General features: G+C 45.8%; 1 protein-coding gene across 5 annotated transcripts in view; it reads right to left on the bottom strand.

Annotated features, from left to right (window-relative positions):
- Positions 1 to 3,617: 3,617 nt before the first annotated feature.
- Positions 3,618 to 26,467, bottom strand: part of nup98 (nucleoporin 98 and 96 precursor) — a 47,134-nt gene continuing 24,284 nt past the window's right edge. For all 5 annotated transcript variants that reach the window (XM_030068437.1, XM_030068441.1, XM_030068440.1 and 2 more), the window contains exons 22-35: positions 22,396 to 22,650; positions 22,182 to 22,299; positions 21,191 to 21,438; positions 19,679 to 19,863; positions 15,278 to 15,558; positions 13,911 to 14,186; positions 13,568 to 13,725; positions 13,028 to 13,168; positions 12,773 to 12,918; positions 11,452 to 11,673; positions 10,099 to 10,340; positions 9,263 to 9,417; positions 5,474 to 5,585; positions 3,618 to 5,237 (exon numbers count right to left, since the gene is read on the bottom strand). In XM_030068437.1, the coding sequence (XP_029924297.1) occupies positions 5,035 to 5,237; positions 5,474 to 5,585; positions 9,263 to 9,417; positions 10,099 to 10,340; positions 11,452 to 11,673; positions 12,773 to 12,918; positions 13,028 to 13,168; positions 13,568 to 13,725; positions 13,911 to 14,186; positions 15,278 to 15,558; positions 19,679 to 19,863; positions 21,191 to 21,438; positions 22,182 to 22,299; positions 22,396 to 22,650 (2,742 nt within the window). In that variant the 3' untranslated portion in view covers positions 3,618 to 5,034. The remainder of the gene's footprint in view (positions 5,238 to 5,473; positions 5,586 to 9,262; positions 9,418 to 10,098; positions 10,341 to 11,451; positions 11,674 to 12,772; positions 12,919 to 13,027; positions 13,169 to 13,567; positions 13,726 to 13,910; positions 14,187 to 15,277; positions 15,559 to 19,678; positions 19,864 to 21,190; positions 21,439 to 22,181; positions 22,300 to 22,395; positions 22,651 to 26,467) is intronic.

Below are 26,467 nucleotides of genomic sequence, written 5' to 3'. Positions count from 1 at the left end.
TATGTGTTTTATGTCTTCTTTTTATGTCTTTTTATGTCTTTTATGTCTTTTATTTTTTATCTTACTGTACAGCACTTTGGACCTCTGTGGTTCTTTTAAAGCGCTTTATAAATAAAGTTGGATTGGATTGGATAAGAGTATAAGAAAGTGAAATATTAGAAAAAGTATTTTTCAGAGTTTCAAACAAACTGACTGAAGTGAACAGAGAGACGCAGTGCGGCACTGAGACTTTATTTCATACTGCTGGGTCGAACTTTGTCTTTTTTCTTTCTTTGTCTTTTGCTTTTTTTTTCTTTCTTTTTTTTAAAACTAATTTGCTAATCAGTTTCCCCCATGTTACCGGAATATTTCTAATTAATATCTAATTTCTAATACCCGTCTGTCTGTCTGTCTGTCTGTCTGTCTGTCTGTCTGTTTATCCTTTGGCCTCCCATGAGTACCTGTAGCTCCGCCCCCGGCTGTGACCTGTGCTCACCTGTCTGCCTCAGGTGAGTGGGAGCCGCATTTTAAATCTAAACTTCACAGCCAGTTTGAGACGGTGCCCTGCCGTCCGTCCCGTTCCATCTGCCGCCGGTCACATGACGGTTTGGTCGTGTGTTGATCCCCTCCGCCTCCCAGATTAGAGAAGCACACAAGTGAAGTTAAATTATCCTTCATTAATCCCCGCAGGGAAATTAGTTCTCTGCCTTTGGCCCGTCCTCAGCGCCGGAGGGAGGAGGGTACGGCGGCGTGTCAGGGCCCTGCTGGGGAGAGAGATACAAAGCTGGAGGTGGGGAGGGGTAGGGGGTATTCAGAACAAAATAATCTCTGAGATTAAAGTAGTAAATTTACGAGGAAAAAACAGGAAACCTCTGAGGTTATAAAGTCCCAAATTTGTGAGAAAAAATATCAAAATTTGAATTTTTTTTTAATATAATAAATGAACAATTTTAATTCCAGAATTATTTTTTTTCTTTTAAATTTGTGAGTTCATAATCTGAGAATTTTTTTTTAGTTGTTTTCTCATAAATTTACCACTGCAATCCCAGAGAAGTCTTTTTTTTTTTTTTTTTTAATCTTTTGTCCCTCTACAGGCCTCCGTACCTGAGCAACAAGCAGAGGAGAGGAAATGAAACCGAGCTCCAGTCTGGAGCCGGGACCCGGACGGCTCAAACTGACAGAAACGCCCTCCTCTCGTCTTAAACCGCTCCTGACGTTTGCTAAAGCTCGTTAAAGAACCCTTTATAGATCCTAACCCTTTTTTGTGGGTTCTTTGAGGCACCTCTGGGGGTTCTTTTAAGACCCATCTGCACAAATGGTTCTTTAAAGAACCTCTTGCTAAAAGGTTCTTTATGGATCCAAACATGGTTCTTTTATGGCATCACTCCAAAGAACCATTTTTGGTTCCAGTTAGCACCTTTATTTTTCTGAGTGAAACAAAAAGCTGGACAAATGGTGTCTGATCCTGTTAATCCCCTCACGCCCTCAGGAGGCGCCATAGAGCCACTGCAGTAACTAAGAACAGTTACAGGGGAGCCGCGTTCCTTCACCCAGAGGCCCCGCGGAGAGCTTCCACTGAGAAGCCAAAACCTCCACAGGTGAACAATGAAAATGATCTATCTATCTATCTATCTATCTATCTATCTATCTATCAATCTGTTAGAGAGGAAGAAAAACAAACAAACTCTGCATCATGTGAGGCTGAGTGAGGCTCTGAATCTGCTGAAATGTTTGATCATGTAACTCCAGTCACACTTTTCACAATAGCTTAATGTAGCTGACACTGTCCTGCTGAATTTTTCAAAAATGTGTTTAAAAACCACCACGTGGACAGAAGTCCTGCTCCTCCTGCACCTCCTCCTGCACCTCCACCTGCACCTCCACCTGCACCTGCACCTGCAGAACCAGACGCTCTGTCACTGATGTTGGGAAAGGCAGACTGCATGGCTGCTGCTGGAGGTGACACACCTGTGGGGACTGAAGGAAACACCTGAACTCACAGATTAAGAGCCGTGGCCCGGTGCTTTGTCTGTATGTTGGATGTCACTGATTCTTGAGAATTTGGATAAATCACGTCCCACTAAGAAAAATGCTATTTCTGTTGGAAATTAACAACATTTTAATGAATAAAAAGAATCAAGGGCATAATCAGGGGGTCCTTTGCACATTTATAAGGTTCTTTTATAGGTTTATTTTTAATTTGTATTAATTTAATGATTATATGTTGGCCCATGCCCTACAAAACCAGTTGTCCTTGGATAGGAGATAATCATTTCAACTTGATTAAAACAACAAAAAGTAATAATTTCATTGAATAACATATTACCACATGAAAGAGTACATCATAATATGTATTAAAAACTACAAACGATGGGTTTTGAACAATATTTACTATTATTTTGTGGTTGCTCAAAATGTGTCCCAGATATTCGTCACCACCGTCAGATATTTATTTAAAAAATAATAATAAAAACTACAAGGTCAGTTACATTCCTGAGGAGCCCTTTTCAAACCTTCAGCTCTACTGCATGCTTCAAGACCGCTCAGGCTCCTGGAAGTTTGCTATTTTCTCTTAAATCTCTTCATATGTTTGGACACTGCTACTGTCACAACCATAACATGTCAACACCATCACTTCTGTATAAAAAATATTAGATTATGGAATAAATGTATACTTTTTAAGAAGAGGTCTGATGCAGGTAGCAACAGGGCGAAAACAAGCTGGCTAATGTGAACAACTCATGCTGATCATGTGAAAGAGCAGGTTTTTGTTTTATATTGGTTTTAAATGAATGTTTACAATATGTTTCTTTGGTGCTGCTGAGTTATTAAAGTAATAGTCTCTTTAATACAAAAATATGTTTTTCAAATTTAAAAAAAAAACATTATGGTGACGGTGTTGACAAAAACAAAGAAGGCTAATAACTGGAAAAACCTATTTTATGAAAATAATGCAAAATGAGGAGGTTGCACCGGTACATTGCTGAACAGCCAAGACCTTGGCATATAATGATATACCTTCAGATTTTGTAATTTAACTCACTTTTTTTTTCAAAATTAAAACCTGTTTTATCCAAATTCCCAAGAATCAGTGAGGTGAAAAAGTGGATCGAGACACACCTGGAGGGTCTGCATGTACCTGGAAAAATAAGCCTGAGGTAAAACAAAACAAAGCAAAAAAATAAATAAGACAGCACTTCATTTATTTCAGTTCTGACTTTATTAAAAATGTCTATCATCAACATCACCACCAAGAAACATGCATACACACACACACACACACACACACACACGCATCAGTGAAAACTACATACACACTCTCCCAAACGGGAAACGTAAAATCCAGAAAAAGGGATGTTTTTTTTGGAAGAAAATTACAGAGGACAAGGAGCGCCGGCGGAGGAGTGCAGAGAAACCGATCTGACATGGAAACAAAACGTAAACACAGCGTTTAGCGAGGCGGCAGTTTGATCTGCAACAAAAAGACGAGTGAAGAGTTTCAGCACAGAACAGCGAGGGAACGTTCTGGAAAACCAAAGTCAGAAGAATCACCTGATGTTCGCCGTTTGATTTTCCAAAAATATATCTCGTTACATCCTACAAACCCAAGCAAAGGCCTTGAGATGTTAAATAACTTAAACAACAGATTTATAAGATAATATTTCAATGTTTTTTTTTTTTTTTTTTGTTAAATCAGGACAGGCGATGCAGGCAAACTGTTTTTATGCTCAAGAAAGTCCAAATATTTTTAATTGTTAACAAAAAACTGTCTGCTGTGTTTCTGACGTTTGGGCCTCGCACACCGGCTTCACATTCAAACCCAACAGGAAAACCCTACAAAAATAGACCTTTCTGCATTTTACACTTTGCATGTTGTTTTCCTCGGAGTCGTCTCGTGGATCCGAACCCCTCGCCCTTCCAAGAAGAAAAAAAAAAAAAAAAATCAAGTTGTACACGTCGAGCCTGTTTGAACAGGACTCTCTTTCTTAAAATCAAGTTAGATTATCTTTATTCACATATTGACACAAAAAAAAAACAACTGATATTTTGGAGTTTCTGCAGCCCGGAGCGGGAAAAAAAAGCTGCTGGACTTTATTTTTTTTCTCTTTGTGATTACAACTTCAAAACACTCCAAACTGAATGAGCACGGCCCCGTCGTCAGGGTCAAAGGTCAAACCAGTCACTCAGGCTTGCATTTACACACACACACACACACACACACACACACACACACACACACACACACACACACACATATACACAGAGGCATCAATACAAAAACAGCTATACAAAAAAAAAAAAAAAAAAGAGAAAAACCCAAATCAGCAAAAAAACAGTTTCACATAAAAACCCTCAAACAGCCACAAAACTGAAAGCGTCTTCTGAGTGAAATCATTTGGTGACAGATTCAAACCAGCAGGCTGATCCTCTGACGTCACACCACGACATTTCTCATATTTAGCAAGCGCAGCCTCTTGAAACGCTCCTCAGAACACACACACACACACACACACACACACACACATACACACACATACACACACACACACACACACAGGAATGGTAAATCCAAAGCCTTGTGCTATTTTATCTCTGGAGAAGTTGACAATCTGAAGAGCAGAGAGGCAGGAGAGTGGAGGCTGCCCCGCCCTCAGAGCGGCTGTGTGGGCGGGGCAGGGCGTGGCCCTCAGAGCGGCTGTGTGGGCGGGGCGTGGCCCTCAGAGCGGCTGTGTGGGCGGGGCGTGGCCCTCAGAGCAGCTGTGTGGGCGGGGCAGGGCGTGGCCCTCAGAGCGGCTGTGTGGGCGGGGCGTGGCCCTCAGAGCGGCTGTGTGGGCGGGGCGTGGCCCTCAGAGCGGCTGTGTGGGCGGGGCAGGGCGTGGCCCTCAGGCTGTTTTGGAGGAAACATACTCATGTTTTAAATGTTCTTGTCAGCTTTTGGATTCTCCATATTAAACCACGGCAGCGCTTACTGTCAGTCAGCTCCGCCCACAAGCACAGCGGCGCCTCGAGCGACGCCCCCCCCCCCCCGCCCCCTCCCCCTCCCTTCCTGCCCTCTCATTGGCTGACGATGAGCTGCTGGAGGTAGGACTGGGTGAGGCCGCGCAGCTCCTCCAGGGTGTAGTCCTCGGGCATGGGCAGGCGGGTGATGTGCAGGGCCAGCTGGGCCAGTGGGATGTGGAGGGCGTCCGAGCCGCCGTCCGCCCCCTGCTGGAGGCTCAGCACGGCGCGCAGGATGTTCGCCACGCGCTTCGCCATCTCTGCAGGGAGGAGGGGGGAGGGGGAGGGGTTAGTTAGACTGCCATGTTCCCTCCTGACTGGTCTCACTGAGCTTCATGGACTCACATTATGATGCCTTCAGGCTCCACACTGGGCGATGGTAAACTGTGTTATCACGATGTGTTCAAATGTAATCTTGTAAAATGCAGTATCTGAGAGACTAAATCCGGCTGTTTGAAGGGGAAATGCAGGCGGAGTGCGTCCGTCACGCTCTCACCTGATTGGGCGAGCCGGTCCTTGGCGGCGGCGCAGGGCAGCAGCTCGATGCGGCCGCAGAGCGACGTGACGCTGGCGTGGAGGCGCTCCAGCTCGTAACCCGAGTTCTCCATCTGACAGGGGCAGGAGACACGGGGACAGACGGCATCTTTTACTTTGACAAGAAAAAACCTGTTTGCACAAATCATGGACTACATGTTCATCATCAGACAGAGGAGAGGGTTTCCTCGGCCCAGAGTGTGTGAGTTAGTGCGGGGCGGGGCGGCGGTAGGGCGGGGCCGGGATGCTAACCGGTGGGTGTTTGACCGCTTGTTGACCGTTTGAACTTTAACTGAATCATCTTGTCGGTTCATTTTAAGGCCGAACGTGTTGTCGCCGACACAGATGTGCACGTCAGATTGTAAACACCGTAACTTCCGTAAAGTTTGCTCTATCGAAAAAATTCCAGCTGTTCCTGAACGCGGAGAAGTTGCTCATGAACCCACATGCAGTTTAATACGGTAACCATGGCGACGGGACGCTCTGCCGGGCTTGGATTACGTCATCACGCTCAGAGCTCAGCTCGTAGAGACAGAGCGGAGAAGCGAGCCGAGCTCATGGTGATCACAGAGAGTTTGAACAAAGTTTGTCCTGCACGTCTGCGAGAGTCAAAACCACCAAGCAGACTCATCGAGGAGTCTGGAGACACGAGGAGAGATTTCTTCTACACCACGGTAAGCAGCATGTGTAAATTACATAATGTTTGTCGGATATTATGAGGGGAGATTCGTGCTACAGAACAGACACGGCCGCCTTCTTGACCATCTGTAAACTTTACAGACAGTCTGTAAACTTGACAGACTGTCTGTGACGTAATCCACAGTCTGTAAAGTTGACAGACAGTCTGTCAAGTTTACAGACAGTCTGTCAAGTTTACAGACTGTCTGTAAACTTGACAGACTGTCTGTGACGTAATCCACAGTCTGTAAACTTTACAGACTGTCTGTCAACTTTACAGACTGTCTGTGACGTAATCCACAGTCTGTAAAGTTTACAGACAGTCAAGAACGCGACCGTGTCCGTTCTGTGCCATGGATATGCCATTTGACAGTCTGTTAAGTTTACAGACAGTCTGTAAAGTTTACAGACTTTCTGTAAAGTTGACAGACAGTCTGTAAAGTTGACAGACAGTCTGTAAAGTTTACAGAAACGACGAACCGCCGCCTTACAGACAGTCTGTTAAATTGACAGACAGTCTGTTAAGTTGACAGACAGTCTGTAAACTTTACAGACTGTCTGTAAGGCGGCGGTTCGTCGTGCCGTGATGCTCCTCAGAGTTTTACCGTTTATCTTACTGACGTTAACGGCACTGCAGTGACACTGAAAACTGATCGTGATTTTGAATTCTCATGTCATCCGGTCTCTGCCGGAGTCACAGGAAGATCTGTCCCGTTTATCTTCGGGGTGCTGCGGCCGCGACCTTTGACCTCCTCCCCACGGCCTGTCTGTACGAAACCCAGCTGCTGCGCTCGCTCCACATAACAGATCCCGAAATTCATAAAGTATGCAATGTGATGTCAGGACATGGCCACACACACACACACACACACACACACACACACACACACACACACACACACACAGATCAGCAGATAGTCTGGGGATTAATGGATTAGCAGGAAATTGGCCGACAGCAGCGACTGTAATGGAGTCAAAGAGTCAAAACCCAAACACATCTCTTCTGTTTCTTTTCTTCTTTTCTTTTCACATTTAAATTGAATTTAATTTCCCTGTGTTGGTTTTTCCTTATAAGCACACAGATATGAAGGATTACAGGATTATATCCATTTTGGAGGGAAAAAACTGCCTCATGTTTATCCCTAGAATATAATCTGTAAAAAAAAGTTGCAGATTCCTGTTCCTGGAAAAGAAGCGAGTGTGACAAACAGGAAGTGGGTTAACATTGTCCTTGGAGTCAGATGCATGGCTCTGTAGGACCAGGTGTCACATGTTCTTAAACTTCACATATCAGGGTTTTTCCTGGCTCAAATTGAGGCAGGTGGTACCACCTCTGCCTGGGGGGGGGGGGGGGGTTACTTTTTACCACGGGCCTTTTGTAGCACAGAGGAGATATGTTGCTCAAACACTCGGTATTTAGTGTTAGTGTATGTTTATGTTAACGATATGTTAAATTATTATTATTATTTTAAAAATGTAAATTACTTATCAAACAGACCTAACAATTCAACTGCCAGTGAATGAGCAGTAGTATGCATGTGATAACATAGATTGAAAAATAAGCCAAAGTGATACCTCTTCTCTGAATAGACAAGCTAAGCCAGTGTGCTGCTGTTAGCCAGAGAAAATACAGAGGAGTGGCCACTCTTCATATTGTTACACAATCTATGTCTGTGCGCTGCTGTAGCCTGGAAATCCCAGTAAAATAAGACAGTCGCCTAAAAAGTAACTTGTTTTTAGACTTTCACTTGTTTCAGGATCGTTTTCCTTGTTCCACTGGCAGTTTTTTTTTTTAACTTACTGAACTTAGTGAACTGTGTTTTAACCCTCTGAACCCCAAGCAGTTTTGAGGTGTTTTCTGCTCCCCTCACATTTTGGCTCACTGTGGGCTTGTTTTTCTGCTGCACCTCTATGGAAACAGCTCAGCTGTGGCTATCACAAGGAGTCATTCAAAAATGTCTTTCACACAGTATGAAAGAGTTATAGTGCCATAAATAATAAAAAAATAAAAAAGGCAAACTGATTTTTTTTGATAATTTATTTTACAAAAATCGAGGAACATTGGAATAAATGTACAGAACATTTTTTCAGGTGCCCACAAGTGTCACTGATCCAGGAAAAAAAAAAGTAGGGCTTCACATGATTTATTTCCTGAAATATTAACATTTTTCCAACCTGTATAAACTTAGGTGTTTTTACTGCCTTGTGCCCTCCCATGTTACTACTGCTGCCTACGCACTGAAATTCAGTGAATTTTTGTCACGCGACTGTTGGGCTCACCTGAATCAATCAAGATGTCTCAGATCCGCTGAAGACCGCAGAATTTTCTGTTTTTTGAATGATCTGGATTGAGTAAACGACTATTTTTTGGCGAATTGTTGAATGAAGCATGTATAATAAAATGATTCGAATGAAAATCACTTTTTTAGGCTTAGTTTCGTCCTTTTTTCTACCGCTAAACGGTAGTCGGACATGTTGCATTCAGGGACCATCGGAAAATTCAAATTCCGACGAAAAAATAGGTTTTTAAAGCTTCCAGCTATGATAAACGGTTGAATTTTGGCGATTTTTTAAAAAATACATGTCTTTCTATCCCGCCCGCGGGTTTGGGGTTCAGGGGGTTAAACACAAACAGCTAGCTAAGAGGATGGCTGGGAAAGTGGAAATTTGAGAGAGGTCGGTCGTGTGTGAGCTCATCGTATATCATCATATAGCAGTCAAACTAAGCTGCATTTTCACTTCCACTACCAGGATGCCGATTAACACACACACTAGCGAAGAAACCGAAACACAAAACACGTAATTTTATATGCAGGAAAAACCCTGCATATGTTCACCAAACTGACAGCCCCAGCCTCACATTTCCCAGCATGCTCTCTGGGCGCTCGGCTGCTGTGTGAACTTGAAGACGTCTGAAGGTTAATTGTGCTGAGACGCTGCCAGAGCTTCGCTTTAATTCCTTCTGACAATAAGAGACTCTGAGGAGGGCCGGCGGCCAAACGCCACCTCAGGCTGCCAGCCACACACACACACACACACACACACACACACACACACACACACACACACACACCTGCTGGATGTCCTGCAGGCTCTGGATGACTCGGATGTAGTCCAGGTAGACTCGGCCGGCCGTGTCCCAGTCCTGGATGGTGGTGCTGCGTTCAGGGACCGCCAGCCCCTCCAGGAACTCCAGCAGGTAGTCGTGGTTGTCGTTGATGATGCAATCTACGGGAGGACAGGAGGGACAAAAACCTCAGGGCGTTTCCTGCGTGTCCTGCTGAGTGCTGTCCTGACAGGAGCGTCAGCTGGACAGGCCGAGCCACAGGGAGCCGACAGCTTCAACTACAGACCAAACTTGGAAAAGGGGACTTTGATGTGCGAAACTAAAATGTGAAGTGGCTTTGTTCAACATGGTGTACACACACACACACACACACACACACACACACACACACACACATTAGGGGTTTCACGATTTCGATTTTTAATTGAAATCGATCGAAATTATGTCATGGTCTCGAGCATCGAAATCAAAGAGAGGATCGACGACTTTGGCAGAATTTGGCAGAAGTGCTGAAAAAAAAAAATCGAGAATCGAATCGAATCAAGGATTTGGAGAATCGTGACAACCCTAATATATATTTACACACACACACATATATATACATATATATATGCACACAAAGATATATACACAGTCCACCAAAATGTGTGAGGCAGAAACAAACCCTCAGTCTGTCTTCATTGCAGATCGACGATGGTTTGTCTAAAAGTTTCTCTGGAGTTGGCAGGCGGGCCACTAGAGGGCGCTGCTCAGCTCAACACGCAGCACCAGTCTCCTGGTTTAACTCTGAGAGAGCGGCACCTTTCATTCTGACCCCCCTGTAAAGGTGCAGCGGTGCGTACCTGAGGCCAGGTGCCGGATCAGCAGCCGGTGGCACTGGTTCCAGAAGCCGGCCCGGTACAGGTGCAGCGCCTCCTGGTGTTTGTCTGTGTCGCGGCGGGCTCGGATGGCCTTGGCCTCGTGGATCCACTGCTCCGGGATCAGCAGGCGGCCGGTGAGGAAGCGCTCCCTCCGCGCCGACTCCTCCGTCTCCTGCAGGGGGAGGTGCAGCCGCAGCAGCTCCCGCACCGCTCGCTCCCGCAGCCTGAGGACGCGAACACACACACACACACACACACCACGCCGCTTCAGCTTCACTCAACATTTAGCTTCTTTCAAACGTTTATCTCAGTCGTTTGTTCGATCACAAGGCCGATAAACAAAAAAAGAACAAAAAAAAGTCTCCTCTTATCAGCTGATAAATGCTGTTAAAGGTAATAACGTTATCTATTTTTTAGTTTGTTTTTTTTTTGCTTAGTTTTCTGATCACAGGTGCACATTTATTTAGTTGATACTTTTTTTTAATTTGAAAGAAGCGCACTGCAGACAGAGCAGGTCTACTTGAGCAAACAGACAATAACATTTGTGTTATTAATAAATGTTCATTAAGTTCAGCAATAGTGTGTCTCATTTGTCATTAAATTGTTGTATTTTATGAGATGCAAAAAAAAAAAAACAAACAAAAAAAAACCCCACAGCAAAACAAAAAACACATTATATTGGCATTATACACCGTCCACTGGCTTCCAAGTTCTGTAAAAGAATTGGCATCGGCCACGGAAACCCCCCCCCCACACACACATTCTGCAGGTGAAAGTGTGCTGTCCTCACTGAGTCATCACTGACCTCCAGCAGCTCAAGCCAAGTATTGAAAATCCATTTTCCTCTGCACTGCAACACAGAGTTTATGCTGCCTGTGCTTTAAGTTTCAGAATTAATTTTAAAAATACAACATGTGACACTGTATCAAGATATAAACTGTTATAGGTTTTCCAGGCTGGGTGGGAAGCCATAACACTGAACTTACTGCAGTTTCTCTGTGCTTCATGTTTATTTTGGTCATTTTTTAGTTCATGTTCATTTTTTTGTTTTGTTTTTTAAAATCATATACAATATCTGTAGCGGCATATTAGGGCCACTGTAGGGAGAAAAAAAATTACAAAATTATTTAAAGGAAGATGTCACCATGTATGGTGCTGTTTTACAGGAAGCAGAGGTCATGTGAGGTCATTTCATGGAGAATTTAATCTTACAAATTAACAAAAAACACATTTCCTATTTTTGTCATATCTGACAAGTCATTTTGTTTTGTTGTCATATCCACGTTCGTGTGTGTGTGTGTGTGTGTGTGTGTGTGTGTGTGAGGCTGGGCCTACGTGTGGTCGGGGATGTGCAGCAGCACGAAGACGGCCAGGTGCCACAGGCCGGCGCTCTCCAGCTGGGCGGCGTAGCTGGCGTGCAGCAGGCCCTGCCCCCCCGCACTCAGGTGGCTGTAGTGCAGCGCCTGCAGCACCGCCCACAGGTGCCAGCTCAGACGGTAATCCAAGCGCTCCCAGGTGACGGTCAGAGGGTCCAGCAGCTGCTGCAGGCCGTAGTGTCTGCGGGGACACGGGGAGACGGCGACACACACTCAAGTCACACGTGTGCTTCCTGTGCTGTCACCATGGCAACAGGACAAAGGACTCACCTGGAGCTCAGGCTCAAACAAAACATCACTGAAATCACAATACTCAAACTAGAAAACTCCCCCGCGGAAATTTTGAGAGTGCCTCGGCCGTGTGTCCGACCTCTGTCTGAATGGTATGGTATGCTGTGGCTGCTAAGGTGCTGCAGATGCTATGCTTTTCCTGAGGGTTGCTATGCTGTTGCTAGGCGGTTCCTATGGTGTTCCTGACGGTTGCTAGGGCGTTGCTAGGCGGTTGCTATGGTGTTCCTGATGGTTGCCATGATGTTCCTAGGTGGTTGCTATGGTGTTCTGGGTGGTTGCTAGGGCCTTGATAGGTTGTTTCAATGGTGTTACTGATGGTTGCTAGGGCGTTTCTAGGCGGTTGCTATGGTGTTCTGGATGGTTGCTAGGGCGTTTCTAGGCGGTTGCTATGGTGCTCTGGATGGTTGCTAGGGCGTTTCTAGGCGGTTGCTATGGTGTTCTGGATGGTTGCTAGGGTGTTTCTGTGGTGTTCCTTCTTCACCATAAGGCGGTGCGTGGACGCAGGTCAAAAGCTCTGCGCCCTGGAGCCTTGGGACGTTTTGGCCATTCATTGCGGATGGGACATTTGGCGTAGTTTTTTGGGATTTTTGTCGCCATGGTAACTCCTGAGATACACAGAAGTCAGAGCACACTGAAGCTGCTTCACATCAGCATCACAGCCTCACTCTCACACAGAGTCGGCAGCAAAATGTTACGGGTCTGATCGGTCCAGGAAAATCCTCTCACGCCATAACGCTCTCCTCTCCTCATCTGGACTCGTTGTTCAAGGGGGTCCTCAGTGATTGGGCAGGCCGCGTTTTGGCAAACAGCTGATTGGCCAGGGGGCGGAGCTTTACGTAGGATTCAGACCTGTCCTGATCAGAGGTGAACCAGCTTTGTGATACAGAAAATCCGGAGTGGAGCCTGAAGGCATCTCGCTAACGCCTGAATCCCGCCTTCCTGATGCAGGCCTCAGGTGTGTTTCCACCTGCAGAGGCCTGCTGGCTCACCTGTCACTGTAGAGTTTGAGCAGGTGGAAGCAGATGTCGTAGAGCGGCCGTCTGGGCTCCTGCTCCTCCTCCTCGTCCAGCGGCTCCACCTGCTCCAGGTAGTGAGGCAGGGGGGCGCAGGCGTACCTCCCCCCCTCACCTGAGCCCTGCAGGAAGACAGACGCCTCGGATTAGAGCTGGGATGACAGCACACTGATAAAGATCAATCAATTCGTACACACGGGGGGGGGGCGTGGCTCGGTGAGGTGCACTCACCTGGAAGGCGGCCTCGTACTTGGCGAGGGCGTCGGCGACGGAGGCGGTGGGCGGCAGCATGTACCACAGGTGGACGGCCGCACAGCGCTTCCAGTCCAGCTGAGAGCACACGTTCACCATGCAGTCCGACGACTGCCACACCTGCACACACGCACACACACACACACACACACACACACACACACACACACACACACACACACACACAGGAAACACACTCAGTGTTCACCACTGTCCTCATCCTCAGATTCACACTCAGGGTGAACTCTGCCTTAGTGACTGTAGTGAAGCAGGAATCAGAAAATGTAATTCTAAGAAAATTATAATCGGACATTTGATCACAACAGAGACACTTTAGCTTTTTGAAGAGATTTCAGGAAGCGTCACGCAGCAGATTAAGAAAAAAAAGCTGAAAAAGTTGAAACAGATTCATGTTGGTCGCCTGCTTTTGGGTCGAGATCCACAGTTTTCCTCTCCTTTACTTCTCAGCTCAATCTCTCTCTCTCTCTCACACACACACACACACACGCGGTGTCGTACAGGTTTTCCAGCCAGCAGGGTGAAGATGCGCAGGCGCTCCTCAGACAGGTAGCTGTCTGTCTGCATGCGGTTCCAGTCGGCGAGCTGCAGGGCCAGCAGGTCGCGGCTGAACTGGGATCCGGCGGCCTGGGACAGCAGCAGGGCCAGGCGGTGGTCTCCTGCGGGACGGACACCCACACCACAGCAGAGTCATTTAACACCATTTTAACATCCTTCCAGCTTTTCCTTTTGTTCAATGGAAGAAATTGAAAAAACTTTTTGGTTTGTTTTATATTTGCTGTATAAAAAAAAAAAAAAAGAAAAAAGAAAAAAAAAAGGTGCGACAGGTGGGACAGCGGCTCACCTTCCTTCTGGGCGAGCCGACACGCCTCACTGATGCGGTTTCCTGTCAGGCAGCTGAAGATGGCTTCAACATGGCCGCCTTTCCCCGCCAGCGCCACCTCCTCCTCCACCCTGCGGGCGGCGCCACGCGACAGCCAGGCCGAGAAGCTCCGCCTCCTCTCCAGCTGCCGCTGGTACTCGCCGGCAGGCTCCGCCTCCGGCTCCTGGTCGGAGGGGCTGAGCCGACCCCACAGGGCCTCACACAGAGTCCAGACCTCGGCCCAGTGACCCAGGACCGCTGGGGGCAGCAGAGCACAGTCAGAGCTCCACACTAACCATCATCATCATCATCATCATCACTGAAAATTAATCTATCACATGTTAAACACTGAATACAGATTCAGTGTTTAACATGTGAAACATAAAGCCAGAGTCTGATGGGAAGCCATCAGAGGCCAAAGCGACGTCTCCAAATGAACCTGATCAAGAACAGAAGAGGAAGAGCGTCTGAGCCTCGTGATGAAGCTGCTACTTTCTCTGGATAAAAGACTAAAAACATTTTATGAGTAAATCTACAAGTTGATTGAGAGCGCTGAGCCCCAGTCAGTGTGTGGGCTTCACAGGCCGTAGGACAAAGAGCTGCTCCCCGGCCCTCACCGCTCACAGCAGGCAGGACAACAGGACGTACGCAGGAAGACAGACGGACACGCTGCTCCTTACTGCCTCTGCAGCCGCCACTCTGACTCAGCTGAAGGATAACCTCCTGACCTCCCCTGCTGTGAGGTCTGATCTGATGTGTTCTGGGAGCTTACAGTCGCTGCTGCACGTGACTGAAGCAGAAATATTCTGCTTGAAGACATTTTACTTAAATCACTTTTTTTCCTCCAAACAAAAGGACAATGTCCTGTAAATATTACAAATTGCAAAAAACAGTCTAATGTGAGTCCTGCCTCATTATTACTGATGTCTGCCAGCTGTTCACCTGCTGGGGAAAACTTTCACCTTTCTTTCAAATTTGTCAGTTTTTTTGTTATTTCTTTATGGTGTAAATCAGCTGAAAAGCTTGTGTGTAAAATGTGCTGTATGAATAAAGTGTCCTTGTCTTGCCTTGTGCTCTTTCCAATATGAGAAGGATGGACAGACTTCTCAATCAGCACATCAGCATTCATGACCACCTGTGGTGAGCTGTGGCGGCGTTGGGGGGCGGAGCCTGAGGCTTGTGCACGCTCGGGGCTGTGCTTACACAGGGTTCTGTACATCTGAATACTTTTGGGCTGACATACTCTTCCTGTTTTGTGCTCAATTAACCCTTTAATGTCCTTGCAGTGTTATAAATGAGTGCCGAGGTCATGTGACCTGCGGCCTGAGCCCGTGTGCTCGCCGTCTCACCGTCTGCGTCCCCGTTCCTCTCGTTCAGCTCGGTGATCCACTCGGCGTACTCGTGCAGCGCGGCCACGCCGGCCTGAGGGCGGACCAGCGGGCAGGCCGAGCCGGCGGGCGCCTCCACGCTGCTGTGCTTCAGGCAGATCTCCAGGGGGCGCCGCAGCACCGCCTGGCGCTCCTCCTCCTCCTCCTCCTCCTCCTCTTCCTCCTCGGCGAGGCTCTTCCCCCCTGGAGGCTGCAGGCCCACCAGCTGCTCCAGCACCACCTTGTAGGGGCTTTCAGTCAGCCTGAGGACACAGCAGGGGCTTTCAGAGTGTGTGTGTGTGTGTGTGTGTGTGTGTGTGTGTGTGTGTGTGTGTGTGTGTGTGTGTGTGTGTGTGTGTGTGTGTGTGTGTCAGGTAGTGGGACTGCATTCGTTCAAAGGAGACCTTCATGGGGAGACGATTTTTTTGTTTTAGCGTCAACACGACCCGAGTCGGCACACGGATATTTTTTATGATGAATTCTTTTAAAATCAATCGATTTGCAGCTGAACTGCAGCAGATTCACATCAGCAGAAGAAAGAAATGCAAAAAGACATACAGCAGACAGGTTACATATTTACCTCCCAGAAAAATAACTGCATGCAAACGCTTTCACTTAAAAATAATGTTTCGACTAAAAAATGTGTTTTTTCCCGCCGCCTCTGAAACGTCTCTGCACTCGACACAAAAAAAGCATGAGTGAGTATTTTCACACCATGTTTTAATATCCCTGCTCTCAGTGTGTTTGTCAGTGCTCAAGTGTGACTTTGAAAGATAGATAGATAGATAGATAGATAGATAGATAGATAGATAGATAGATAGATAGATAGGTATACTTTGTTGATACCAGACTGGGAAATTCACATGTTACAGCAGCATCATCAATAAAAACAAAAAATAAAAAATTAAAATTAAAAGTATATACAATAGAGACTAAATATGCGAAATATATACACTAAATACAATAAGGGCTAAGTATATACAATAAAGTAGCCTAAGAATATGAGGTGTTTAAGTGTTGAAATGTAAGAAATGTAAGATATACTGATGAAAATAATAAATATGAATTAAAGCTGCAAGCAGCGTTGGACGGGCCCTCGCCCCCCCATGCACGTCGGGGACGGCGCGTGTGTCGAAGTGCAGACAATTAGTCCGTTTGTGCCAATTTTAAGGGTATTTTTCGGTGCTTTTATTTTGAAAGAGTTTTGGGCTTTTATTTTGATAGGCCGAGGATGTCCTAGTGTGTGCTTGACATCAGTACTGGCAGCTGTGTCATGATCACACCAAAATGCAGGCAGACAGAGAAATCCTCATTCATTCCAATGGAGAAATCCAGAAAACCCACCCCTGTTTGAGGCGTCACAGCTCGGTCACCGTTTGAGTTACAGACTTGATTCAAAGCTTAAACGAGTCACGAGACTTGGATCTATAAATCTCCCATTTACATGATTTTGCTATCTTTTACCGTTTTTGAGTTATGGCAGTTTTAGTTTGAGAGTGTTTTCTGCTCCCTCTGAGCTCTTACAATGGGTGTGTATTGCGCATTCCTGAGGCAGCTAGAGTGAGTCACATGTCCAGGCAGAGTGCAGAGCAGAGCACACCAGAGTCAAAAATGTTTGAAAACTCTTCACAGCTCCCACAAACTTGGTCCAATCCACATCAAAACTACATATTTTTGTAGGAATTTTTGTCCTCTTTCCATCTGCATAGTTTTCAAAGCAGTCAGACTTTTACTTTAGACTCCAGGGGCTTAATTAGTGCCAAAAGTCAGCCTCTTCACACCAAACTCCATGGGAAAAAATGAGGTTTTGGTTTTGGCCCCTCCGACTTTGAGGGCTTATAAAATCCAAACGAATCGAGTAATGACGGAATCTTTAGCAACTTTTGTTCAGCACTGTGTCCTCTGTCATCTGTTAAATTTTCAAGCCACTGACATTTACGCCCTGGGAGGAGATAGATTTTGTTCAAAGCGAAATTTTGGGCGAGAACGTGACTTTCAAACGCAAATTGCGGACTTCCTGTTGGTTTTAGGTGGGGGGTGTCAGCGCGTGATTTGTAGGGCTTGATGAGACCTACATTTCGGCGTTGGTTTGGTGTTTCTATCACATTCCTGTGGGCCGCAGCAGCTGCCTTTGTGTGCCTAGGTGGCGCTACCGAGGCCATTTTTGCACCTTGGGGGTCTGTTTGTCCATTTTATCAAATTTTTCGCCAGACCTGGCCTGCGTGCCGAATTTGGTGAGTTTTTGAGCATGTTTAGGGGGTCAAATTAAGGTTTATTTTGACGTAATAATAATAAGAAGAAAGAAACGGAGCAAAAACAATAGGGCTTCGCGCTGTTTCAGCGCTCGGGCCCTAAAAATGAATTAAAGCTGCAAGCAGCGTTGGACGGGCCCTCGCCCCCCCCCCGTGCACGTCGGGGACGGCGCGCGTGTCGAAGCGCAGACAATTCGTCCGTGTGTTCCAGTTTTAAGGGTATTTTTCGGTGCTTTTATTGTGAAAGAGTTTTGGGCTTTTATTTTGAAAGGCCGCGGAAGTCCTAGTGTGTGACCGACAGGACTACTGGAAGCTGCTGCATGATCACACCAAAATGCGGGCACACAAACTCACTCACTCACTCACTCACACAAACACACACACACACACATACGCACGTGCACACACATACACGTGCACACACACACACACACACACACACACACACACACACACACACACACACACGACGCCAACAAAAACGCACTGGTAGTACATTCGCTGCTGGTGCCCCTCTGGCCACTAGCAGCGCCCCTCCAGCAGATGGCGCCCTTAGCATGTCCTAGTGTGTGACTGACTTGAGTACTGGCAGCTGTGGCATGATCACACCAAAATGCAGGCAGACAGAGAAATCCTCATTCAATCCAGTGGAGAAATCCAGAAAACCCACCCCTGTTTGAGGTGTCACAGCTCGGTCACCGTTTGAGTTACCGACTTGATTCAAAGCTTAAACGAGTCACGAGACTCGGATCTATAAATCTCCCATTTACATGATTTTGCTATCTTTTACCGTTTTTGAGTTATGGCAGTTTTAGTTTGAGAGTGTTTTCTGCTCCCTCTGAGCTCTTACAATGGGTGTGTATTGCGCATTCCTGAGGCAGCTAGAGTGAGTCACATGTCCAGGCAGAGTGCAGAGCAGAGCACACCAGAGTCAAAAACGTTTGAAAACTCTTCACAGCTCCCACAAACTTGGTCCAATCCACATCAAAACTACATATTTTTGTAGGAATTTTTGTCCTCTTTCCATCTGCATAGTTTTCAAAGCTGTCAGACTTTTACTTTACACTGCAGGGGCCTAATTAGTGCCGGATGTCAGCCTCTTCACACCAAACTCCATGGGAAAAAATGAGATTTTGGTTCTGGCCCCTCCGACTTGGAGGTGTTATCACATCCAAACTAAACGAGTAATGACGAAATCCTTCAGAACTTTTGTTAAGCACTGTGTCCTCTGTCATCTGTTAAAATTTCAAGCCGCTGGCATTTACGCCCTGGGAGGAGTTAGATTTTGTTCAAAGGCGGCATTTTGGGCGAGAACGTGACTTTTCAACGCAAATTGCGGACTTCCTGTTGGTTTTAGGTTGGGGGTGTCAGCGCGTGAATTGTAGGCCTTGATGAGAGCTACGTTTCGGCAGTGGTTTGGTCTTTCTATCACATTCCTGTGGGCCCCAGGGGCTGCCTTTGTGTGCCTAGGTGGCGCTACCGAGCCCATTTTTGCACCTTGGGGGTCTTTTTGTCCATTTTATCAAATTTTTCGCCAGACCTGGCCTGTGTGCCGAATTTGGTGAGTTTTGGAGCATGTTTAGGGGGTCAAATTAAGGCCTAATGACACGGAATAATAGGAAAAAGAAAAAGAAGAAAAAAAAAAAAACACTACAAAAACAATAGGGCTTCGCGCTGTTCAGCGCTCGGGCCCTAAATATACAGATAGTAGATAGTATGGCACAGGGTAAGCTTGACACCATGGAACCAGGAAAACCAAGTGGCAGAACCCGACGCCCCGTACTGGGATTTGGCAACTGTCCGACTTGATTTGGTCCCATGGAATCACCACTTCTAATAAATAACAGTTAAGGTGCTGAGTGATGGATAATAAAATAAAATAAAATAAACAAGTAAGTAAGGTGCTGAGTGATGGATAATAAATAAAAATGCTGGTGACACGTGTCCATGTCTTTCCCTGACAATACTGACCTCCTATCACACCATGAGACTGACTGATCACCCAGCCGCACTCACATCATCTGAACCACCTTCACCAGCAACTAGACGGATCCGAGACGCCTCTGTTCATTTCATTTCAGAGAGAAAGACTGAGTGTGTGTGTGTGTGTGTGTGTGTGTGTGCTGCTCACGGTTTGCTCCTGGCTGGTCGGGGCAGGAAGCCGAGGTGTTTCCCGGCGCCCGCCTCGTCCTGCTCGCCGTGTTTGAGCGTGGCGGCGCTGAGCCGCTGGCCGCAGTGAGCGAGCGTCCAGCCGGGGCCCCAGCCCACCCGGAACGCCTGGCCGCCAAACAGCCCAGCGTCCATCAGCAGCCCGCCCTGCGGTCACATCACACAGACGCTCAGGGAAACACGTCACACACACACGCTGTACGACGTAAACCTTCATCTACCATAAAAAGTTTCACAGGCTGGTCTTCTTTCCATACAGTTATTATTAATCATATTATTAATTATAAATACAATTCACAATTAACAAACCAGACAACAGACACCAAATCAGAAGCAGGTTTGCAGTAAACTTGCATCAAAACATTCCACTTAACACTGGGATAAAACAGTTAGTTATTCATATGTCATCTGGTCATGTGAATGAAAAATAAAGTCAACAGGTGGGCTGGGCGATTATGGCAGAAATCAAAATCACGATTAATTGAACATTTTACCTTGACTACGATTAATCAACAATTATTACCGATTATTATAGCTTGAATCTTTTGCAAACAAAACGGCAAATCTGCTGCATCTCTTCTAAACAAATATTATTTCAAGTAATATTATTGCTATATTATTATTAGGAGTACAGTTGTCCCTCACTATAACACCGTTCACCTTTCGCGGCCTCGCAGTTTCGCAGATTTTTTTTAGTGCAATTTTGCATGTTTTTTTTTTTTTTTTGTTTGTTTGTTTTTTACAGCGCATTGTGTTCTGCGTCCTGATTGGCTAAGAGACTGTAGACCATTGTCAGTCAGTCTCCTCCGTGCCGTGTCTCCTGTACAGTACAGAATGTGTTCATTCTATAATACTGGACTTATTTTTCTACGAAGGTTTGAACTTTGAGAGTTTAAACAAGAGAGAAAAGTGAGAAAATGTTAATGCCTGTCTGAGAAAAGTGTATAAAGTGTGTAGTGAGGGGGTTTACAGCCTTAAAACATCTAGAATCATTGGAAAAAATAAAGCTGACTACTTTGCAGATTTCGACTATTGCGGGTTATTTTTAGAACGTAACTCCGATTAACGAGGGACCACTGTAATATATATATATATATATATATATATGCACTAATAATAATATATTGTGCCTGCATAGTAAGCAGGCTATATTAATTTCTCAGAATTTTGCTCCCTAATGATTATTATTATCGTTATTATTATTATTATTAGTAGTAGTAGTACAATAATTAATCATCAGTATCTAGGCTATATATTATTATCATATCTATATTATTCTTATTCTTATTTACTACCCAGTTTGCAGCGTGCAGCCTGAGAGGGGACGGGCCGTGGTTACCATGACAACAGGAGCACTTTGGGACGTGACGTGTTGTGGCAGGGTTACGTCGGTTAAGGGCCCTAAATGTCGGTTTTGATTATTTCCCCATGAAACGCCCAGCCCTCGTCAACAGGCAGCAGAGACGGCACGGACCTTCCCCAGGGTGACGGAGTCCTTCAGGGGGACGGGGCCGCCGAGGGGCCGGGCGCCCACCGTCCTGATGGTGGGCTCCGGGGCCCGGGGGGTCAGGAGGAAGGGGGAGGGGCCCGGGACGGTCCAGGGGGACGAGCGGAGGGGTTCGACCGCCGCCGGAGACGCCCTGGACAGCGAGAGAGGTTTGGAGGCATCGGGGAGCTGAGAGACGAGGCTGGAGGTGAAACGAGCCTGAAGGAGACTGCCCACTGACACACACACACACACACACACACACACACACACACACACACACACACACACACACACACACACACAGAAAATAATCATCAGTTCCTGCTCTAGATGTGACACTGTCCCACTTATTTTAAACACGAGGTTTTATCACTTTGAAGCGACTTAAAAAGGACCATCTGAATGATTTTCAATGTTTTGTTTCCTACAGCTCCTCCACATTTTCCACGTCAACAACGTCGAAAATTTATCAGATCCGTTTATCAGATCCTGCAGGAGCTCCAGGTTTCACATCAGAGTCACAATGTGAGTTTGTGGCTGAAGCAGCCGCCTTATAATTTTCTGCTCAACACTCAGAAACCACACAGCTGATGATTGGCTGTGGAAAGCAAAACGTTTCCCCGCTTAGGGACTATTTTCCCTGGAGGAGGAGGAGGAGGGGGAGGAGGAGGAGGAGGAGGAGGAGGAGGAGAAGGAGGAGGAGGAGGAGGGAGCGTCTCAGTGTGAAAAAGTCCTGAAAAGCCAACAGTGCTGCTGCTTTTAGGAAAACTCCTGTGGAGGACTTTATTGGGCTGATGGAAAACTGGAGTGAAGAAAGTGTGAAGGCTCTGAAAGTTCATGTTCATATCGTAGTGGAATGAATGGAGGAAAGGGAGGAGGAGTGATGTGGCAGCTCTGAAAGCCCACTGCTCGCTCTGGGAGGAGAGCAGAGGAACGTGAAGGAGAGGAACCTCTTTAAGGGGGAAACGTTTCTTACTGGACGGTCGGCTCTGGACGATGCGAGGCGACGACGCGTCTGTAACCTTCATCCCCCCTGGCGCCTGGAACGCATCACCGTCCTCCTCATCGTCGGCGAACAGCGACGCCTTCATGATCTGCCGAGACCAAACAAGCAAACCAGTGAGTGTGGCTCTGCTCGAGCGGCGGCCATCTTTGTCTGACGTGAGGACAGGGTGGCGGTGCGTCCCTACCTGCAGGGCGTGCGGGTTGATCCCCAGCGACGAGGCCAACTGGCTGGACGCCGACACCAGCTCCTGCTCGGCGGGGATCAAACCTGAGAGCTGAGCCGCCGCCGCCAGCGCCGCCGCCGCCGAGTCAAACTCGCCGCCAAGCTCACCATCCTCTTCTGCTCCCAGCATGCTCTCTGCCGGGAAGCTCTGAGTGATGTCTGCCATGTCGCTGTCCAGCTCCGCCACGCTGCCCGGCAACTCTGCCTCCGCAGCGGACTGAACACACACACACACACACACACACACACACACACACACACACACACACACACACACACAGACACAGACACACACACCAGGATGTACGTGAGGCAAGAGGAGGAGAAAAAACAACAAAAAAAAAAACGCTCCAGCATCACATCGCAGTATTTTGTGTGGCACTACTGTATCGATACACAGACTCCAAGTTTCGATATCGTATCGCCAGTATCGGATGCAGCATTTCTGAGGTTTTTCTGATGTTTTGCTGCAGTAAAAATGACTGAAGTGACATGAACAGAATGAAAAGTTGATTTCAGAAGGTAAAACAGATCCTGACAGTTTTCCTTTGGGGACGTAACAATAATTACGTCAATGCTTTACTGCAATACTCAGCACGTTGTGAAATATATAACACTACTGTAGTGTGAACTTGAGTATTTTGGGGATGATCCCCACCCCCCCACGCCGTGCAGAGCGACACGCTGCAGGAACGTGGGGTGACGGTGATGTAACTTTAACTCCTTTTCTCTTCATGTTTACATGTTTCACACAAACCTGACAGACCAAAGAGAAAACGTCATTTTCAGTAACTTTATTTATGTTTCGTTCATTCATTGCCAATAAGTACATTTTATAAATCACACATATAAAATCAAGCCATGCAAAACTTAAACCCTGACCTGCACTGTGACTGAGGTCTGGAGGTCAGAGCTCACTATATGGAATATAGTAAATATTTCCTACTCATCATGAAGTCAGAAAAAAACACACATTTCAGAGGACATTTAATATTTCTGTGCATTCAGGTAAAATTTCCTAGAAAAGTCCATTTCTCACACTCAAAACTAAAGTGAACCAGCTGTTTGCTGCTGGGATTCTGTCAGAGACGTGGCCTCGGTAAGTCACCGCTTTTCAAAGTGGAGTTTAACTCTGCTTTAGTTTGAATTAACTCGACACTGATCAAATGCAGAAAATGTATGAGGGATCATTTCACTTCGTCCTGCACTGCAAAAACTCAAAATCTTACCAAGATTATTTGTCTTATTTCAAGTCAAAAATGTCTTATTTCTAGTCAAAATATCTCATTACACTTAAAATAAGACATGATCAGCTCAGAAGTAACTTGTTTTTAGACAATTTTCACTTGTTTCAAGTGAAAATTCACTTGAAATAAGTGAAAATTTGCTAGAAACAAGAAACATATTCTGCCAATGGAACAAGCAAATTTTTACTTGTGACACAAGTGAACAAGTAAAAATTTGCTTTGAAATACTTGTCTAAAGAAAAGTTTCTTCTGAAGTGATCATGTCTTATTTTAAGTGTAATGAGATATTTTGACTAGAAATAAGACATTTTTAACTTGAAATAAGACAAATACTCTTGGTAAGATTTGACTTTTTGCAGTGTGGTTTCATCAAATTCACCCGATTTCTTTCAAATAAGCAAATTAATACATTAATAAAACATAAGGGGGGAAGGTCTGATCCATGTTGCTGGATCAGATTTCCTGTGTTTGCTTGTGAAAGAGTCTCTTGATATAAGGGGCCCTACAGGGCTAAACCACAGGCTCTGCGGCTAACTGAGGTCAACTCGGGGGTCCAGGTCATGAAGCGACGGCGCCCTGACGCTCGGACACGTCTGTCAACTAAACGAGAGCTGAGTCAGCTAAAGCGGCGGCAGAATCACCGACAGCAGAGAGCGATTCACACTTTAATAAAAATCATAAACACCTCAGGAGAGTAAATACATTCAGATGTCACAGGCCAAACAGTTTCAGTATTTCATTCATTCATTCATTCGTTCAATCAATCATCTAGAAACCCGACACCGCTGTAATCAAACGTGAGAATGTAAAATACTACTTTAAACTTGTCGAAGCAAAAGTCAAAGAGCCCAAACCCAGAGAGGAAACACCGTGCTCAGCCTCAGGTAAAGGGACAGGAATGTGTTTTTCAATTCACTCACTTCTACTCAAACCACGCGCACCACACGCACTGACGTGAACGCCCTCACACACAGATCACACACCTGCTGAACATGGAAAGCTTTCATGATAACTTGCGTTTAACAATGAATAAAAACACTGTCAGAGTATGGCCATGTATACAGCCAAATCTCAGCAGCTACGTTTTCATTTTGATCAATGTGACTAAATGTTCCTACATGTTTGGCACGTCGTCACCATTACATATTACAACTGCAAAACCCATTCAAATAATTGCATTTTGATTTTTTGCCCCAAATTGTTCAGCCCTAGTAACATTTACCTGATGATGAAGCTTCTGAGTCTGAGAAATTTCAATATATCTTTGCCCCTATTCCACCTCAGGAAGTCTCCCAAAACACAGGAGGCGCTGTGAGGCAGCAGGAGGACGAGAACGGAGAGTGTGTGGTGGAAAACGCTGCAGGTACACTGCAAAAACTCAAAATCTTACCAAGATTATTTGTCTTATTTCAAGTCAAAAATGTCTTATTCCTAGTCAAAATATCTCATTACACTTAAAATAAGACATGATCACCTCAGAAGTCACTTGTTTTTAGACAATTGTCTCTTGTTTCAAGTGAAAATTTGCTTGTTTCATTGGCAAAATTTGTCTCTTTTTTAAAGCTAATTTTCATTTATTTCAAGTGAATTTTCACTTTTTCCACTGGCAAATTTTGCCAATGAAACAAGCAAATTTTCACTTGTTTCAAGCGAAAATTTGCTTGAAACAAGTGAAAATTTGCTTGAAACAAGTGAAAATTTGCTTTGTCTAATTTTGTCTAAATTGTCTAAAAACAAGTTACTTCTGAGGTGATCATGTCTTATTTTAAGTGTAATGAGATATTTTGACTAGAAATAAGACATTTTTGACTTGAAATAAGACAAATAATCTTGGTAAGATTTTGAGTTTTTGCAGTGTGTGAAGGTGGCAGCGGCAAAGTGTGACACTGTGGAGAGTTTTCTTTCAGGATTTATACCGCTGCCTCTGCGACGTGCAAGTGTGATCGCCGTCTTTCCCATGATGCATCACAAGAACCAGAGCCTCTTTCTGCCTGGAGGTTTCGCTCCTGAGCCCTAAATGTTGCTGCGACCCGGGCTGCACCACAGCCGGCCACGCCTCCTCCTTCTGCCTCCCTGAGGAGGTGGAGGAGACCCTGAGCAACTCAACTGTTCTCTGAAAGAAATATTTACACTTTCTCCAACGCTGAGGAAGCAGAGTGAGCAGTGTGCATGTATGAGAGCGTACCTGGCTGGGGGTCCATGTTTTAACACTGAAGGTTTTTATCCTGCCATTTTAAGAACACGAGCGAGCGGCAGCAAACACACACACGTCGACTGCAGGCTGTGATCTCTGTTACTCTGCACAGCCCGCCACAGTCCTGAAGCTCAGGTTCTCTGTGCGTCTCTTATCCAAAACCAAACGCGGCGTTTACAGCAGAATGACTCAACTTATCTGTTCTAGTGGTGCAAACAGAAACACACAAGACCTGAAGGAACTTAAGGGATCGGTGTGTCGTCTGTAAAACCTGCATCTGTCAGCTGTGAGGAGCTGTCGCCTCTACAGGAGCCTCAGTGCACAGCTTTAGTGTCCAATGAAGGTCTAAATGTTCAAGAGGCATTTCCTCTCTGACAAGAAGGAAACTGTGAAGGGAACGCTGCTTGTGCTGGCAGTTTATTGGCTTGAAGATATTCAACATTGGCACAAAATACTGGCCAACCTTATCCAATAATATCGGTTAAAATTTTTTTTAATGAGCTCCAATTAAAGGTAACGCATCGAAACATACATGCACATACACACAAGACACTTTTCTGAGTGAAATGCCCCTTTAACCCGCAGGCTGCTCT

Source organism: Myripristis murdjan, chromosome 14 (genome assembly GCF_902150065.1).
Source record: "Myripristis murdjan chromosome 14, fMyrMur1.1, whole genome shotgun sequence".
Lineage (NCBI taxonomy): Eukaryota > Metazoa > Chordata > Actinopteri > Holocentriformes > Holocentridae > Myripristis > Myripristis murdjan.
This window is presented reverse-complemented; position numbering and strand designations above follow the sequence as displayed.